The sequence below is a fragment of the Megachile rotundata genome, chromosome 7 (genome assembly GCF_050947335.1).
Source record: "Megachile rotundata isolate GNS110a chromosome 7, iyMegRotu1, whole genome shotgun sequence".
Taxonomy (NCBI): domain Eukaryota; kingdom Metazoa; phylum Arthropoda; class Insecta; order Hymenoptera; family Megachilidae; genus Megachile; species Megachile rotundata.
In genome coordinates, this window is record NC_134989.1 from 11851417 (window position 1) to 11870754 (window position 19338).

A 19338-nucleotide genomic window follows, 5' to 3' on the forward strand; every position below is an offset into this window, starting at 1 on the left:
AGTTATCAATTTCCCCAATTCCCAATTTCCCCAATTTCCAATCTCCTCAATTCCCAATTTTTCCAATTTCCAATCTCCCCAATTTCTAATTTCCCCAATCCCCAATTTCCCCAATTCCCAATTTCCCCAATTCCCAATTTCCCTAATTCCCAATTTTTCCAATTTCCAATCTCCCCAATTTCTAATTTCCCCAATTCCCAATTTCCCCAATTCCCAATTTCCCCAATTCCCAATCTCCCCAATTCCCAATTTCCCCAATTCCCAATTTCCCCAATTCCCAGTCTCCCCAATTCCCAATTTCCCCAATTCCCAATTTTTCCAATTTCCAATCTCCTCAATTTCTAATTTCCCCAATTCCCAATTTCCCCAATTCCCAATCTCCCTAATTCCCAATTTTTCCAATTTCCAATCTCCCCAATTCCCAATCTCCCCAATTCCCAATCTCCCCAATTCCCAATCTCCCCAATTCCCAATCTCCCCAATTCCCAATTTCTCCATTTCCCAATTTCCCCAAACCCCCAAACCTCAAATTTGAAATCTTCCAAATTCCCAATCACCCTCCAACCTTCAAATCCCCCAACGCCAAATCCCCAAAATTCCAAACCTCCAATCCCAAGAAACTCCCCAAAATTCCCATCTCTCAAACCTCCCAAATTCTCAAGAATCTCCAACTCCCAACTCTAAAGCTTCCAAATCCCCATAGATCTCCATCAGCTCAAGCACTTCGGTCCCCATAAATCCCTCACCAAACGATCGAAAACAAAATGGACGACAAGAGAAGGTCGAAGCATCCTCGTTCACCGACACAAGTTAACCTTGATCCGAAAAGCGTCGAAGAGCGGAACCGGAAGCGTGGACGGTCAGACGTGATCGCAGAAACAATTTCTGTCGACGAGGTTTCGACGAGTAACGAGAGTAGTTCAGAGGCTAGGTGGATGTACCCTTGGCTACCTCCCCGCACGTGGAGAGGACCCTCCGTGGCTCGGAGGGGCCAGATAGAGGGAACACGAAGTGGTGGAGGCAAAACTGTTACAGGAGGTGGTCGAGAGGAAGAAGGTGGGAAAGAGGTAGCACGCTGTATCGTAATGTACGATGGTGCATTAGCCAGAAGTAGACGGTCAGACGGTCTCTCGCGGACCGGCTGAAATTCGACGAAGTTGCAAACCGAAGATCTAGGACAACATCCCAGAACACATTCCCTGCATGACGTCGTAGAAGATCCCTGAAGACCTGAGTCTACCTTCTGCACACACTCGATCATGTCAGCGACCGAATAGGACGATCTACAGTAAACTTCATCGCACACTCGAGTATTCCAGCTACCAACATGTCGAAGACCAGCCCGAACGGGGCGGTGGACACGACGGAGAAGAAGCGTGACCCGGTCACCCAGGTGGCCGAGCAAGCCGTCGTGTGGAAGTCCATGACCCTGCGTCAGAAGTGGTCCTACTTCACCAGCAGCATCACCGTGGAACCCATGATCGCCTGCTTCGTGATCCCGTCGATGCTAGCTTCCCTGGCGACGCAGAACCTGAACCTGGAGAAGGCGTGCAGGGTGAACCTGGCCTACTCCGACGAGGTGTGCACCGCGCTGGCTATGAGGAACACGACGGGCTACGAAGTCGAGGAGATAGCCGTGCAGCAGCTGGTCGCCGGCATGCAGACCTGGAAAACAGCTCTGACCAGCGGTCTGCCGACCATCTTGATCCTCTTCATGGGTGCCTGGAGCGACCGTACGGGTCTGAGGAAACCCTGCATGCTGCTGCCCATCGTCGGAGAGTTCCTCAGCAGCGTGAGCATGCTGCTGTGCACGTATTTCTTTTACGAGGTGCCCATGGAGGGCACCGGGGTGCTCGAGGCTCTGTGGCCGTCGCTCATGGGCGGGTGGTTCACCATGTTCATGGGTGTTTTCAGTTACATCGCGGAGATCACGTCGGTGGAGTCGAGGACGCTTCGGATCGGTGCCGCTAATGTTTTCTTGTCGCTCGGTGTACCCATCGGCATGGCGCTGTCAGGGATATTGTACTTGAAACTGGGATTTTACGGTGTTTTTGGGATATCGACCTTGTGTTACGTGTTGACGTTCATTTATGGACTCGTGGTGATCAAGGAGGCGCCCAGGGTTAGGCTCAAACAGACGGAGAAGATGTCCTTGTGTGGCGCGATAGTGGACTTCTTTGCGTTCAAGCATATCAAGGAGACTTTTCGGGTGGCGTTTAAGAAGGGACAGAATAACAGGCAGAAGAGGGTGATGGTGCTTATGGTCGTTGTTATGGTTGTGATCGGTCCGCTGTATGGTAAGTGTGTACTGTTTCTTCTTCAAGACTTTGGTAGGTTCAGGATGCGTATAGGAGACAACTCAAGAAATCTGGTAGCCAGAACCAGGCTAGGTAGTCTGGTAATCTAATAGTCGAAAGGATCAAGTTACTAGAAGTGAAAGAAGTCGTGCTTCTAGCTACGTGTTTGGATATTTGTCTGCCTACTTGTCGACTTTACATGCATCTAAGTGGTTTGGGTTCTGTTTACATTCTTTAGATGACATGCTTGATATGTCATGGGGATTAGAGATTACTATTTAAGTATGGTATGGAATATTTAATATAAAATGTGGAAAGATAGTTTTGATAGTGATATGTTTTATTAATAGTACAGTGGAAATTCTGGTTTAGAAATTGATACATTGAGGGAGGGAGGTCGGTAGTAGTAGCCTAGTGGTTAGGTACTAGATATCTAGCTTAATATGTTATTATTACAATACATACAAATTTTAAACGTTTCAGAACTTCTCAAGTATCCACATCTCCAAATTCCCTAAAATCCCCCAAATCTCCAGAATTTCCAAAATACCCAGAATTCCCAAAATCCCTAAAATCTCCAAAATCCTCAAAATCCCTAAAATCCACAAAATCCCCAGAATTCCCAGAATCCCCAAAATCCTCAAAATCCCTAAAATCCACAAAATCCCCCAAATCCCCAGAATTCCCAGAATTCCCGAAATTTCCAGAATCCCCAAAATCCCCAAAATCCTCAAAATACCCAAAATACCCAGAATCCCAAAAATCCTCAAATTTTCAATATTCCAGAATTTCTGTGATAAAATCGTATTCATAGCACGCTATCGAGCAGCGAACACATTTTTTTCTATTCGTGCAGCTGCAGTATTCGATTTCTCTTTCGACGGAGCTTATCGCGAGTAATTATTTCCTCGCTCCGTTGAATCCACTGAATACGGTCAAACGATGATATAGAAAAACAATTTCAACTCGTTTGCGTACGAATCATCGCGTGCTTTTTTTCTCTTCCACCACTTTTCAACTTTTATTTTCATCGACTTTCACAGTTTATAGCTTTGACGAATCGACTGCACGTTCAGACACGATTATACAGTCTTTAGGTAACTGAAAGTTTCACTTTGTCGACGCTTAGATGAAAGTGGGAAGAGTTTCACGTAACTCTCATTAATCTTGCTACTATTGCTGTGGTAATCCGTGCATGATTTCCATCGGTAATTGCAGTATTTTGAATATGGGAAAGCGGGAATGGTAAGCGTATGTAGAAATGGTCAATTTTTGTGTGCTGATGTGAAAAATATACTAGAAAGAATTTGCAAAATTATAATTTTGTAGGACAATTCTATATTTTAAGAATAGTAAGGAATTTTCATATGAACAAACTACATATTTTTAATTTATCAATTTTTTAACGTATCCAATTTTCTAATGCAGAAATTTGAATTTGCTCGAAGCCGTCGCTCTCGCGTCTGCGCATGCGCAATTCTCGCGCTCTGATTGGTACGTGTTTTTCCTTAATAATTCAAAAACGGAGCTTCAAATCCCATTTTTGCAAAGGAAAATTTTATTCAGAATCACGTCAGCTGCCCATAGGACTTACACTAGCTATGAAACACTCTATATTCATTACGAGTTACATTTTCTAATTATTCCGCGATAAGAATATTTTTACCTGCAAAGAATAAACAAGATTTCAAAATGAAATATTTGATAAACTCCTAAAGAAACATCCTGCAATATCCAACAGTGAAAATTGAATTCTTTTTCGTTTTGCTCGAAGGAACAATAATTCAGCTGTTAGTGTCCTCAATTTTCTCTAAATAACCGAGATGCTAATCTCGAACGACAATGCAGTTGCATCCGTTGATTACGGATTATTAGCGCATCGCGAATTCTTATTGCAACAGGGAATTCAAGGCAGCTGTCCTTGTCATAATTTAATTAGACCGCTAATACGCCGGACATTATAATGTTTCGTTACGTCTTTATTCCCTTGATACCAACTGCAAAGATCGTCGCGAGTAATCATGCTGCTTATAACAATTTCGTATAATGGCCTTCTTCCTGATTTTGAGAGCCTAATAATTAGGTGTTCGTGGATATTTTGCGAAAATTTTCTATTTCTTAATCTTCACGTCGCTAGTTCGTGGTATCGTCTTACGTTTCCTTCAAACCACTGTAACCGAGAACATTATGCGAGCATGTAGGAATTTAATTGGATACTCTATTGTCTATCTTCGAATTATTTCTCTGAAAAGTTCGGATATTCTAAGTTTATATATTTGAAATTTTGAAGATTGTACATTTGAAAATTTGCAAATTTTATACATATGAACTTTTGTAAATTTGTATTGAAAAATTTTTAGTTTGAATCATGGTAGCAGATTTGAAAATCTGCAAATTTTATACATATGAACTTTTGTAAATTTATATTTAAAATTTTTTAGTTTGAATCATGGTAGCAGATTTGAAAATCTGCAAATTTTATGTATGAACTTTTGTAAATTTGTATTTAAAATTTTTTAGTTTGAATCATGTTAGTATATATGAAAATATACAAATTTTAAATATGAACACTTTTTAATTTGAAACATGTTAGCATATATGAGAATGTGCAAATTTTAAATACGAACGTTTATAAATTTTAAATTATATACAAATTCAAAAATCATACTCAAAGAATTCTAAATATTAAACAAGCCAACAACCTCTCATATAATCTGCCAAAAAATATAAATAATAAATTAGCAACAAAATTTTCCAATGACTCAACAAATCTCGATAATAAAAAATTTAATTTAATTCAAAGAACAAAGCAGAACTTAAATGAAGTCTGGAAGTTAATTCGAGAATGGCAGAGCAGTTAATTTGCCGGTAAATACAGGGAGCATGCGAGTGAGGCATATTAATACCAATCATCCGAAACATTGTGTAATTGGCTGGTACAATTGGCTTACGCTAATTAAATCAAGCGTAGCCGTTAATTCGATCAAGTTACCCTCCTTCGACATTGGTTCGCGCGTGTAAGCATGTTTATTAAATGGGGTGAAAGTTGTTCGTGGTATTGATTGCAATTATGAATACACAGATTGAGAGACATTGGTCGATCATTTCTTTCATTTATAATTATTTGGTTGTTTGGTGATTTTTAATTATTTGGTTGTTTGATGATTCCTAATTATTTGATCATTTGATAATTTCTAATTATTTGATCATTTGATGAATTTCAATTATTTGATCATTTGATGATTTCTAATTATTTGGTCATTTGATGATTTTCAATTATTTGGTCATTTGATGATTTCCAGTCATTCAAACGGATTTGTTCAGAAAATGACACTCGATAGTCGATGAACTTTGTTTACTGTTGAAACGCGAATCCTGGAGCCATTAATCAAGTCCTTGTTAGCGTTGCGTAATGGGCGATTTCTCTGCGCGTTTTTCTTTTGTGTTCTGTTTGGATCGTTTGTTTGTTGTTGTGCTGATCATTGACACGATTAATATTTTGGTAGATGTTGGTGATGTGAATGTACGTAATTATGTGCATATCAGATATTTAATGTGATTGAGTACCAAGAATTTGATGTAGCTGATGGATATCAGAAATTGGATGTAATTGACGGACACCAACAATGTAATATAACTGATGAATATCAGAAATTTAATACAACTGATGGACGTCAGAAATTTAGTATAATTGATGGACACTAAGAATTTAATGTAACTAATGAATATCGCTGTTTCAATATATGTGATGAGTGTTAGAAATTTAATATAATTGATGGACACCAAGAATTTAATGTAACTGATGAACATCAGAAATTTAATACAACTGATGAACATTAGAAATTTAATATAATTGATGGACACCAAAAATTTAATGTAACTGATGAGCATCAGAAATTTAATACAACTGATGAATATCAGAAATTTAATATAATTGATGGACACCAAAAATTTAATATATCTAGTGAACATTAGAAATTAAATACAATTGATGAACATCAAGAATTTATACATTCATATATCTGATGAATATCACTGACTTAATACATTTGGTAAATATCAGTAATTTAACAAAAATTCAACACAGTAACCAGTAACCTAATCTAACCTAACCAGTAACGCAATCCAACAATGAAGGTAAACAATTTTCGGTACCATGTGTGAAAATAATAGTACACAAGAATTTTTAATTTTACCAAGCTTGCAAATGAATGACAATACCGTTATTACACGTGCGAAGTCAGTGCACCTATTTAGAGCTAGATTCTGTGCGTACGTGTGCTAATACGGTCTGATTACTTAAGTACTTTGATGTAATTTCAGATCTTTGACCGTCGGAAATAAATCTAGTTCTGGTGATTTGAAGGGTTCAAATTGTTTAATACATCGAGCTAAGATAAAACAGATAGTGGATATTTAATATACGATTTTGTCAAATATTTTCTCTCATTGAATGATTTAAAATATCTTAACTCATATTATATGTATATTGTACATTTAACATGTACGTAAAAATTACAAAATACTAATTGTACATTTAACGTGTACATTTTGTATACATGTATGAAATGTACATATACATATTTCGAATACTATATTCTATACATATAATTTAAATTATTTATTTCGTTTTTCTGTGTGTACCATATATTTTACACTTTATTTTTTCATATATTAAAATGTTACACATATATAAATGCATAAATGTATTAATGCAAAAGAATCAGAATAAATGTTAAATTCTGTAGTATTAAGTGTAGCATTGTAAAGTATAAATATTTAAAATTGAGGTCCTGTTAAACTTGCAATGTATACCTACTGAAAAGGAACATTTCAAATTTGATTTCACTTTCTTCATTTTATACATTCATTTTGTATATCCATTTATACTCTTCATTTTATACATTTATTTCATACATCAATTTTATATTTTTCATTTCATATGTTCACTTTATATACTTCATATCATGCGTCCATTTTATATTTTTCATTTCATATGTTCACTTTATATACTTCATATCATGTGTCCATTTTATATTCTTCATTTCATATGTCCATTTTATATACTTCACATCATGTGTTCATTTTATATTCTTCACTTCATATGTTCATTTTATATTCTTCATATCACGTGTCCATTTTATATTCTTCATTTCATATGTCCATTTTATATACTTCATATCACGTGTCCATTTTATATTCTTCATATCATGTGTCCATCTTATACTCTTCATTTCATATGTCTATTTTATATACTTCATATCATGTGTTCATTTTATATTCTTCATTTCATATGTTCATTTTATATTCTTCATGTCACGTGTCCATTTTATATTCTTCATATCATGTGTCCATTTTATATTCTTCATTTCATATGTCTATTTTATATACTTCATATCATGTGTTCATTTTATATTCTTCATTTCATATGTCCATTTTATATTTTTCATATCATATGTCCATTTTATATTCTTCATTTCATATGTCCATTTTATATACTTCATATCATGTGTTCATTTAATATTCTTCATTTCATATGTCCATTTTATATACTTCATATCATGTGTCCATTTTATATACTTCACATCATATGTCCATTTTATATTCTTCATTTTAAATATTCATTATATATTCTTCATTTTAAATATTCATTACATATTCTCCATTTTATATTCTTCATTTTATATGTTCATTTCATTCCAACGTTTCTTCCTCGAAGAACTTCTAATCCAAACCTCATCGTACATTTTCTAGGCCTAGGTCACGATTTCCCAGAGGGTCAATGCAGTAATAAATCAGACACGGTATTTCCTAATTGCAAGAACAATCCCAATAGTTTTATTACTGTGAAACGTATAGAGCGCACGAATTCATTCACAGCAATTTCGATGTGTTATTAGCCGTCATTACATAAGGATACACACGGCGTTACACAACAAGTTCGTTCATCAAGTCATCCGTTTAATCGTTCTCTACATGATCCGGGCTATTATCAAATCGTTTCTTCGTTTAACTATCGTTCTTTCATTAAACTGTTTCAGAAATTCCGATCTACATATACAAGTATTTCAATATACTTATGATTGTAGGGTAACTAACTCTACGTCGCTAGGACGCCATTTTGAGTTTACTGCAGTCTCCTTTGATTTTCTTTCTGTTTACACTTCTCTCTTTTTTCTGTAAGCAATTTTACTAAGATTTCATGAATTTAATTGGTGAATAATATAGGAAAGGTCTGTTAATAAAAATTTAGTTTGCAAACATAACCTGAGGGGCTGAATTAAAAAATTTAATACGCTGACTGCCATTTTGAGGCTGCTGACAATTTTATTGATATTTTTATTCTTTATAAATCTTGTCAAATAGTTTCACAATATTTTGTTGTATTTATTGTTCACAGTTCTAAGTAGTTATATTAACGCTTCTAATTCTTGTAACATAAGAATTCTTCTAATATAAAAATTCTTGATTTATATGAAATTTATATGAAAACTTAAGCGTCCACATATGGGTAACATGGTAGGTCTACTATTTATCTCGTACATTTATAAAGAAGTAAAAAATAATATCAGTCCCTATCGTCAAGTTTTATCTACCTGAAAAAAAATTCTCACAAAAAATGCATTATTCCAAGATATACTTAAATAACTAAAAATTGTAAAGTCATCGTTTTTAAACATCCCTCGACAGCTGTAATTTTCAGGACTTGTAAACAACGTGCAGGGACCGTATTCCTTTTGTCAGTTCTCATGCAAAGTATAACTGTCACGTTGAAAATTGCGTCGTTTATTGAACGACAGGGATTTCTAACATTTCCGAGTCACTTCGAGGATTACAAAACTATTTGGATTAATCGCTATTAACACATTGAAAAACTGGAGGAATATTACCGGCTAACGTCACGAGCATCGTTGCACGTTTTTCATGTTCATCTTGAAAGCCGATAATTATTTTCGATCATGTACAAGATAATGCCGAGATCTGCGTGTTTTTCGAGTTGAATTCGAAAGCTGGTACGGATCGTGAAGCAACATTGTTCAAATAAGGTTAAACGGGAGGTAGGGCAATTCTGAAAAACGTTTTGACCATGATCTTTCATGCTGTTTATAGACGGAATTGTTCCACCCACATGGATTTCAAACATCGCAACTCGAGATTCGCAAAGGTTGCAATTTAGATTGCGATTGTAATTTGAAATGAATGAAATAATCGTTCCTCTTCGTGTTCTTCTTCGAAGCTATTCACATTGTTACTCTCGAAATTATTGATTGATATCAAGGACTATAACTGGTGTGGGATATCTGAAAGTTTCGTAGCTAATTTTTTAGGTGGATTGTTTTGTTCGAGTGTTGGTGGGGTCGATTGTGATCCAGATGTACAAAATATGCTGGAACGGTCTGGTTAGATGGGAGCAAGAGTGAGAGAATTAGGTTAGATTTTCCCTGGATTCTTCTTATAAATTAATTGGGGGGAAAAGTAGATAATTTTTGAATTAGGAAAATTAAGAAGTTGGAGACTTTGTTGATTAGGTGTGAGACATAAGTTAATTAGAAAATCTGAAACTTTGACAAATCTGGGGAATTCGACTAATTAGAGGATTTGGAAATTTTTGAAATCTAGGGATGTAAGGCCTAAGTTAATTAGAAAATCTGAAACTTTGAAAAATCTAGGGAATTCGACTAATTAGAGGATTTGGAAATTTTTGAAATCTAGGGATGTAAGGCCTAAATTAATTAGAAAATCTGAAACTTTGAAAAATCTAGGGAATTCGACTAATTAGAGGATTTGGAAATTTTTGTAATCTAGGGATGTGAGACTTAAGTTAATTAGAAAATCCGAAACTTTGAAAAATCTAAGGAATTCGACTAATTAGAGGATTTGGAAATTTTTGTATTCTAAGAAATGTAGGACCTGGGGTAATTAAAGAACTCGAAAGTTAGAGAAATCTAGGGAATCTAGAAACCCTAGAAAATTAAAGAATTCTCAAATCAGTGAAACTTGAAAATTAAAAAAATTCACCAACTTGAAAACTAGAAAATTCAATAATTCTAGAAACTAAAACTCTAAGGAATTAAATTTGACAAATTTAATGATCACAAAATGTTGCAATTTCGAAAATTTCAGAATTCACCCCTTTAAAGTTCAAAAATCTACAAACTTGAGAAAATACAAACTTATAAAAAAATTGTTGTTATCGCAGCCATCTTGCGTCGAATAATAGTAAATGAAATTAGAAATTTAATGAAAATGTTTCAGGTGAAATGGCAGTGATGTACCTCTACACGAGATACAGGTACCACTGGAACGAAGTGATGTTCAGCATGTTCACCACGTTCGCAATGGTAACGAATTTAATCGGTAAGTAAAGAAACAATTTCTTTATATCCTTGCAACTGATCTATCTCAAGTTTTCAAGATTTAAAGATAACTCGAGATAATACAGCTATTTCAAGGTTCTCTAAATAATGACTTACATAAGTTATAATTAGACTGCGAATATTTATGCGAATATACACATTTTCTATACACTCTAAACAATATACCTCGTCTATATTTATTATCTGTTTAATCATGGATAATTGATAGCATTATGCAAACTCCTTTTGTAATAAAGTCGTTGTAAATTATGATTTACACAAATACTCTTTAGTGTTCCATTTTGAATATATTCAGATATCTTCTGAATTAATAGTTCAATATTCTTGAAAAAATGTAAATGAATGTCACAAACACAAAATGGAGGGTTAAATAAAATTTTGTCACAATAAAATTATTTTTATTCAGTTACGTATTACGTTTACATAAAATCCTTAAGGGTGGTATTTTGTGTCATTTTCCACTGCATTATTCATCACACGATGCCTCATTTTCCCCACTTTCTGTCCACCTAAGAGCATAAACGTGTAATAATCAGGAAGTGTCATCGATCACGTGTAGAAACGCGATTCCATCGATTTCCATAATGAAATTCAATTCCTCGCTGCTTCTTTTTTCCACGGCACACAACGGAAATGTTGCTTGCAATCGAACGCAGAGATGATTGTATCTTGTTTCTATTTACAACGATGCATAACGTGCAACAATGTACTGCGAATCCCCTTGAATTACCTCTTTCTAAATCACTGTTTCTTCACTGTTATTACATGCTTTCAGTTGATTGAAGGTTTCTCGTATACGTTCGTGATAAATCAGCGACGTTCAGGAGAGTGCACCATTCACTGTTACAAAATACCTTCTGCAAAATTCCTTATATGGAGTAAAAGTCTTTATAAGCAATAGATTTGTTCTTGCTACTGTTTTTTGCAAATTGTAGCTTTTTGTAGCAAATTATGACGCTTGAGGCAATAAAACCATCTGCCAGTAAAGCAGAATATTATAAAAATATCACAAAATACATATGTCAGTTACTATAATATATTTTTTCTGACACTGATAGCTAAGAATTTTTATGTACTTTAATTTTTATGTACTTTAGTTTTATGTCTTTAAGTAAATCTTCTATAGAAAACTTAAAAATAAATTTTTATATATTTATGAGGTAAAGGTAACTTAAATATAATTGTATGTAATAAAGAATTTTACAGAAATTGTACTTCAAACATTTTTTATTATCGATTACAAATGTGAAGAAATCTTTAATGTCTTCAATGAACAGCTTACTGCTATTTACACTCTTTCGCAAATTATTATATTTCTCTTTACCAAAAAGACCTCGATAAAACCGCAATCGAACCTCGCACGATTCAACGAGCACTTTTTTGCACAATTGAACTACGAAAGCAACCGGAACCGGTTATATAACGAATGGTAATCGCTGTCGACCGGAACTGTCGGCCATTTTGGTCCGAAACCTTCGATCGATCAAAAAATGGCGCGTGGTCATACAGAAGTTCGTCTTCGTCCACAATCTCACGTATTTAAAATTGATCTTCGAAGCTATAATTGTCAGACAAAATTTTCGACTGACAAAAAATGGCGGGAATTCATTAAGAAATTTGATTTCACAAATTTGAGGTTGTTTCACAATTTCAAGTCTTCAAAAATGATCTTCAAATCGAGCTATAATTATAAAAATTATCGACCGATAAAAAATGGCGGGAATTCATTAAAAAACAAGGTTCATCTGAGATCATCTTCATCCAACATCTCACTAAAATTAATTTTCACATCAAGCTATCGAAATTTTCGACTGATAAAAAATGGCGGGAATTGAGAAACAAGGTTTACAAATTCGAGTTCATCCACAATCTCACGTCCTTCAGTATGATTGATCATCTTCGAATAAAAAATGCTGAGTTATACAACGAGTAAGATTACCAACAATTATCCTAGATTTCTCAACTCCCGTGCAAATCGCGGGTCCATGAGTGAAAGGCAACGTTAACAAAGATAATTATTTCAGGAACTGCAATATCTGTCGGCGTGTTCAGTCACATCCTCAAGATCGATGATGCTATCGTTGGAATCATGAGTTCGATGAGTAAAATATTAGCCGGTTTCGTTTATGCGTTCGCTACCACCGATTGGATGATTTATTTAGGTAAAATAAATTGTGATATCATTTATTAAGACATAAATATAATTCATAAAAAAATTTATCAAGGAAGAAATATAATTTATCAAAAAATTCATCAAGAAAGAAATGTAATTAATCAAAAAAATTCATCAAGAAAGAAAATATGATTCATAAAAAAATTTATCAAGAAAGAAATATAATTTATCAAAAAAATTCATCAAGAAAAAAATATAATTCAAAAAACTTTATCAAGAAAGAAATATAATTAATCAAAAAATTTATCAAGAAAGAAATATAATTCATCAAAAAAATTCATCAAGAAAGAAATATAATTAATAAAAAAAATTCATCAAGGAAGAAATATAATTAATCAAAAAAATTCATCAAGAAAGAAATATAATTAATCAAAAAAATACATCAAGGAAGAAATATAATTAATCAAAAAAATTCATCAAGAAAGAAATATAATTTATCAAAAAAATTCATCAAGAAAAAAATATAATTCAAAAAAATTTATCAAGAAAGAAAATATAACTCATAAAAAAATTTATCAAGAAAGAAATATAATTCATCAAAAAATTCATCAAGAAAATAAATTAACTTCCGCGATTATGTTTCAGCCGCCATCGTAGAAATCGTGAATGGAACATCCTTTATAGCAATGAGATCGATAGCATCGAAACTGGTGGCCACCGACGAGCTCGGTAAGAATGCAAATGTGCTTTATTTATCGACTACATATTGCAGAATGACACTGCGAAACAACTTTTTTTTTGAGAAACGCGTAGCGCGTACCGTTACGGCCGTGCCTCCATGTTTATGTAATTAGCAAAATATCGACTTATATAACTCGATGATAGACTAGAGAAAAAACAATGTAATTGTGAAAGGAACGTTTAATCGTATCGATGATAAAAGAAAATATCAAGGTAAAAAGTTTGGTTTTTTATTTATGGAGTTGGCTAACCTCGCAATGCGTAAAAGACTTTCTGCAAAAACGGGAATGATGGTCGAATCACTTCCCTTCTCATGTTACAATTTACACAAACTGTGCATTTAAATTAGCTTTAGAAACTTGAGAATTTAAAAGCTTTTATATTTGGAATTTTCCAAACCAAAACTTTGCAATGTTAAATCTTTATAAATTAAAACATTCTACATTAAAATATAGAAGCTATAAATTACTTTAAGACACCGCAATTAAATAAAAGCCTCATTATCAAGTAAATAGTGTTCTCAAGTACCTTTAATTCCATTGTACTTTCGACACCGTTTCCAACCAATCTTCCGCGTGCGTTTCCGTGTACGCCTAAGTTTAACGAGGTTCGTATTTGGTAAACAGTGATTCCTTTTTCTTCACTTTTTTCTCTCTCCTGTTCGTTTTATCCAACCGTGTATTAGCCCCGTTATTCGATCTTTACGTAACTACTCGCAGAATCAGGAAACAGGGTTGAAGGTAAAAGAAACTGTTGGCAATATCACGGTAGCCTAATTCTCCTTATTATTTGCAGGCAAGGTGAACTCGTTGTTTGGTGTTTGCGAGTCCATGATGCCGCTCGTTTACGGTCCTATGTACAGTTCCATTTACGCTGCCACTATGAAAACGTTTCCGGGGACATTCTTCATTGTTGGCGCCTGTCTGACTATGCCGGCAGTCTTCGCGTTCTTGTAAGTTCTTCCACTTCCGCTTTTACCGTCGGTTTTAATTTTTTGTTACTCTTCCTATATCTTCTTCTTATGGAGGTCGTTTAGGTAGCACACTTATACACAACTTTAACTTATTATTGAAAAAACAAATAATAGTCACTTGAACAGTATCGACTTTGTTTACAAACTGTCATTTTTATGACATTTCTTATATCATCGATGAAGTAGAGTATAGTGCGCGAACTGTTCTGAGGATACAGATCCAAGGAGTATATTATAGACAGCATAAAATCAATACTAATAAATATATAGCATATTGGTCAATGAAATCAATATTAATAAATATTTAATGAATATACAGCATATTAATCAATAAAATCAATATTAATTGAATTAAAAAAAAATAGAACTAGTAGCGCCATCTCTCCGGCGAACAGGGTGAAGTACACACTTTTGAAACTGGAGTTTAGTTAGTTCCCATCCTCCACCGCCAGGTGGCGACCCATATTACAGAAACTTAACCGCAATTAATATTAATCTAATTAAAATTGATAATAGTAAAGCCAGAAAAATTAAAGATTAATTAATCTTGCACTTCAATTTAATTCAATTCATATTATAGTAAATTAAAATCTAAAATCAACTATAATGTTTGAATTGAACCGGAAGCATTGCGCCATCTGGTGACAGTCTCGGGAACTAACGAAACTACAGTTTTAAAAGTGTGTAGTTCATCCTGTTCGTCGGAGAGATGGCGCCACTTGTTCAATTTAAAAAAAAATGCAATTATTATCGATTTTATTAATTAATATGCTAAATATTTATTAATATTGATTTTATGATGTCTAAAATATATTTCCTGGGTCTAAAGATACGGATTATATGTTCAAAACAGTTCACTCACTATACTGTGCCTCGTCGGTCATATAGAGAACATCATTGGAATGGTAAAAGTTTTTAATTCATTTTCACAGATATCTTCTTTTGCCAAAAATGATCTTGTTTGCAAAATGTAGCCAGAATCAGAATATGACTGTGCTCCAAAATTTCCCCAAAAATGTAATCTTAACCTCGACACTAATCCCCCAACTTTATCAACAGATGGTTATACACGGAACACAGAAGAGATCGTAAACTATTGGAAGAAGACAAGAAAGCGAAAAGTAAGGTCGAAGAAGCGGATGAAAACGATTCGAAGACTGAAAAATGGCAGACTGCCGGCGAGAAGAAGACGGAAGTTCCTACGATGAACGGTGTCGCGAACGCAGCCTTCGAATCTGATCATTTGTAAATGAGAACTTAAATCGTAACGGTGATGCATAAGAAAGAATTATCATTTAATAACTTTGCGCTGAAATAACTTACGAACATGCTCTTGTACAATCTAAAGAATCTTCCCAAAAAATGACATACGACAAAATACCTTCGCGTTGACAATCCAAAAGATGCTTATATCTTTTATTTAACATGACAATGCTCAAACATGATTATTCAAATACAGAGTACATTGAAAAACTCTCAAGTGAAAGTAAATTCATTTTAACAATTTGTCTTTAAAAAATGTTACATGATATACTTACTTTTGGAAGTCGATCCTGTGTAGTGCAATTACGCACTCCTTCAACATGAGAATAAAATAATTCAATTACAATTATGAGAACAGATAATCAAAAATATTTATAGTAATAGCGATTCATCAAAGCTATTCTTTATATCAAATTCCAGTACAAGCAGTTTCCGGTACTTAATAAACAATAGTAACGATAAATAAAATGGAACAGAGATCTGTTCATTTGTATCAGTATTACGGACATTACTTGCACATATTTTTTCCGATCATCAATGTTAATGGAAAAGAAATAGGCAAAATGAAAAATGTTACAAAAACGTAACGTTGCGTTACTGTTAGATAACCGAGATATGGGTTTTATCTTGTGTTCGATATTCTTAAGTGAATGCAAGTATTATAACAAAAGACAGTACCACGTTTTTCGTGAGAAAAAATTGACCGATCTGTTATACGTTTTTATTGATTAGTATTTACATTAAGAACCTGCATCATTTTCCGTACACGCGCTATAGCTTATTGTGATATAGTACAATAGTTTTGTATTTAGAAAGTAAATAAAGTTTACTGAAACAATCAATTGTAGCATTGACTATTCCATTGAATTTCTATATAATAAATGATGTATGTATGAAATGAAAAAAGTGATATGATTAACCCAGATATTCGATTATCCTTCTAGAAGTAAAATTCAATGCAAAATAACTTGTTGTATTTAAACATTTATTTATCAAGATTGTTATAAATTTAAACCATTCTCCTGAGGAGCTCATTGATTTTATCTTCACGGTTTCCAAAATCACCACCTTCAACATAGTGGTTAGTCTTCTTACGCCATCCACCAGTGGGTGTGTTAAGCTAAAAATCCGAAGATCGAAATTAGCGTTTAAAAAGTCGAATATTTATGCATAACTATTTAAGTGGTTGTTGAAATGTTTGAGTTCGACTAAGATATGCAAAAGTACATGCATGCCATAAAGAGAAACTCATGTTACTCTACGACATAGTAGGAGGTTGATAGAACAATAAATATTTCTACCACCATGCCTATGTCGCGCATAAAGAATCTATGAAGTTATGTACCTTGAATGGCCACAGGAAATTGCTTGCAAACTTGAACTTTGATCCTACTGTGAATATCTCATGGATTAAATCTTCCACACAAATAATACCAAAGCGGCCTGTAATAATTTAATTTGGTTAATAATAAAATTCAGTTCAATTATAAATGTTATTTGTATGAATCTATAAAACCACAATGTAATTTATACAAAAGGGTGATAAAGGGATTCAATTATTCTTTGACAAGATGGAAGGGAGTCACTTAAGCTAGTAAATGTAACTTCCATGGACTTGTCAATCTATTAAAATATAACAATTAAGTGAAATTAATACTGACCAAGTTTTTTCTCAATAACAGCATTGCTGGTAATAGGAATACGTTGCCTATTGATCTTAGCAAATCCTCTCTTATAAATCAACTCTCTGACTGACTTCAGGTTTGGATATCCCCAAGTGATATAAGGCTCAACAATACGGAGCATGTTAATAGTTGCTTTGTTTAATTTCATGAATACGCCATTATTGATCTGTTTGAGACGGAATAGTTGAAGTACTTTACGTACTTTTGGAGCAACTTGGTTCACACTGAAATAATAATAATTGGTCATGCACTGCATAAATCTTAATCGAATGAAGTATTACTGAAGAAATATAACTCACCCCCGAATACGGATAACAAAAGCAAGGCGTGCTTCTCCAGGGATATAATAGTTTCCACGATTCTTAGCCTGTCTCATCAATCTGATTTCATCTCGCTCCTTCCTTCTGTATTCTCTGACATATTTTTCTGCTCTCTTGAAAATTTCTTTCCTCTTCTTATACTGACTTGCACGTCTCTATAAGTTTTGGAAAATAACTGCATAATTATTACTGTATATTACATAAAATACTATGAAAAATGAAGTAAATGTACCTTGAGAGCTACTTGAAGACGCGCAGCTTTCACAGCTACACGAGTCTTCCTCCTCTTAAGTACCGATTCCGGTACTGCCGGCAGCTTCTTAGCTGGAGGAGCTGTTTCCTTTGGTCTGTACAAATTACCATTAACATTATAAACAGTTCAATGCATATCATGTATACATGAATCTAACAAGTCGCGTGGTACAAGTGCTTTACGTTAGGTTAGGTTCTAACAAACAGTACACGATTATTTCAAACAATAAACACACAAATTTGATTTACCACGAAACAAGAAGTAACGTATCATTACAGAATTAATAATCTTTAGTGAAGGAATATTATTTATATTTCATTTCATGTTGGTGAATGGCACAAGGTGTCGGCACAGAACAAAAGTGCATAATTTTTCTGAGAAAGAAGAAAACTACGATGCTTATATGATTCAGAATTTAAACAGAATCGATAATAACACATTTCTGAATTATTATAAGCACTCTAGCGAAGGATGTTTATAGATTTATTTAAGCTTCTCGACGACACTTACGCATCCGCCATTCTTCCGCGACGTAAAGAAATTGCCAACCATCGAACACACAGCAGCAGTCAACTCTCGGGAGTTGGCAGCATTGACTCAGGTTTGGTTAGGTCCGCAATGGCGGCAAATTTAAATCTGGCGTTAAGAAGATTCTTTCATTCTACTGATTTATATTTCTTTTTTATCAAAAGAGGGTAATTAATTAAGGCAAGTACACGTTAAAATAATCTCAGTTGTATTTCGAAAATTCAATTCATTTGTCGAATACATATGCGAAATACCAACGAAGTTCCTAAACTCAAGTATCCAAAAGAGCTAAATTACGTATGCGCGTATATTAATAATAACTTTACGTATAATTCTGCGAACAGAATCAAACGAAGAACAAAAAAAAAATTGAAACATTAAATAAAAGAAAAATCGTCGTATTTACTTTTTCTTTATAACGCATCGTTCACACTATTATACATTATTTATTATAATTATTGGCAGATGGAAGTGGCATTTTAACGGTTTGGAATTGGTCCAATAGTTCGTTCTTTATTCCTCCTGATTACGTTGACATCGTTAAGCCTTTCTGACAATATCAATAGGCAAGTATATTAATCGTTTCGTATACACCTTCTCGTTTGTTCAGCGGAAGTCGGTGACGATTGAATCGTCGTGATTATTTTCGCCCGAAAAGACACGCAGATCGCTAATTACATCAGAGACTCAAATCGAAGTACAAAATATCTTCGCAAGAATTAAAATAAAAGCTCTAAAAATACGTAAACTCAATTTAGGAAAATTTATTTTAGAATATTTTTTATCA

At 34.0% G+C, this 19338-nt stretch overlaps 3 protein-coding genes across 3 annotated transcripts in view; 1 reads left to right on the forward strand and 2 right to left on the reverse strand.

Annotated features, from left to right (window-relative positions):
* PIG-F (phosphatidylinositol glycan anchor biosynthesis class F) overlaps positions 1 to 14325 on the reverse strand; it is a 31859-nt gene extending 17534 nt beyond the window's left edge. Inside the window, exon 1 of the mRNA XM_076533558.1 lies at positions 14058 to 14325. The gene's annotated coding sequence lies outside the window, so the exon portion shown is untranslated. The remainder of the gene's footprint in view (positions 1 to 14057) is intronic.
* Positions 1073 to 16607, forward strand: LOC100878669 (putative peptidoglycan muropeptide transporter SLC46). Its single transcript, XM_003702968.3, has 6 exons — positions 1073 to 2297; positions 10554 to 10655; positions 12700 to 12837; positions 13434 to 13517; positions 14325 to 14481; positions 15562 to 16607. Exons 1-6 carry the CDS (start codon positions 1328 to 1330, stop codon positions 15749 to 15751), a joined length of 1641 nt encoding a protein of 546 aa, XP_003703016.1. The 5' UTR covers positions 1073 to 1327; the 3' UTR covers positions 15752 to 16607.
* Positions 16608 to 16729: 122 nt separating this feature from the next.
* Positions 16730 to 18642, reverse strand: RpL7 (ribosomal protein L7). Its single transcript, XM_003702995.3, has 6 exons — positions 18534 to 18642; positions 18003 to 18117; positions 17750 to 17925; positions 17427 to 17674; positions 17111 to 17208; positions 16730 to 16885 (listed from the first exon to the last, which is right to left on the reverse strand). Exons 1-6 carry the CDS (start codon positions 18542 to 18544, stop codon positions 16775 to 16777), a joined length of 759 nt encoding a protein of 252 aa, XP_003703043.1. The 5' UTR covers positions 18545 to 18642; the 3' UTR covers positions 16730 to 16774.
* Positions 18643 to 19338: the final 696 nt, after the last annotated feature.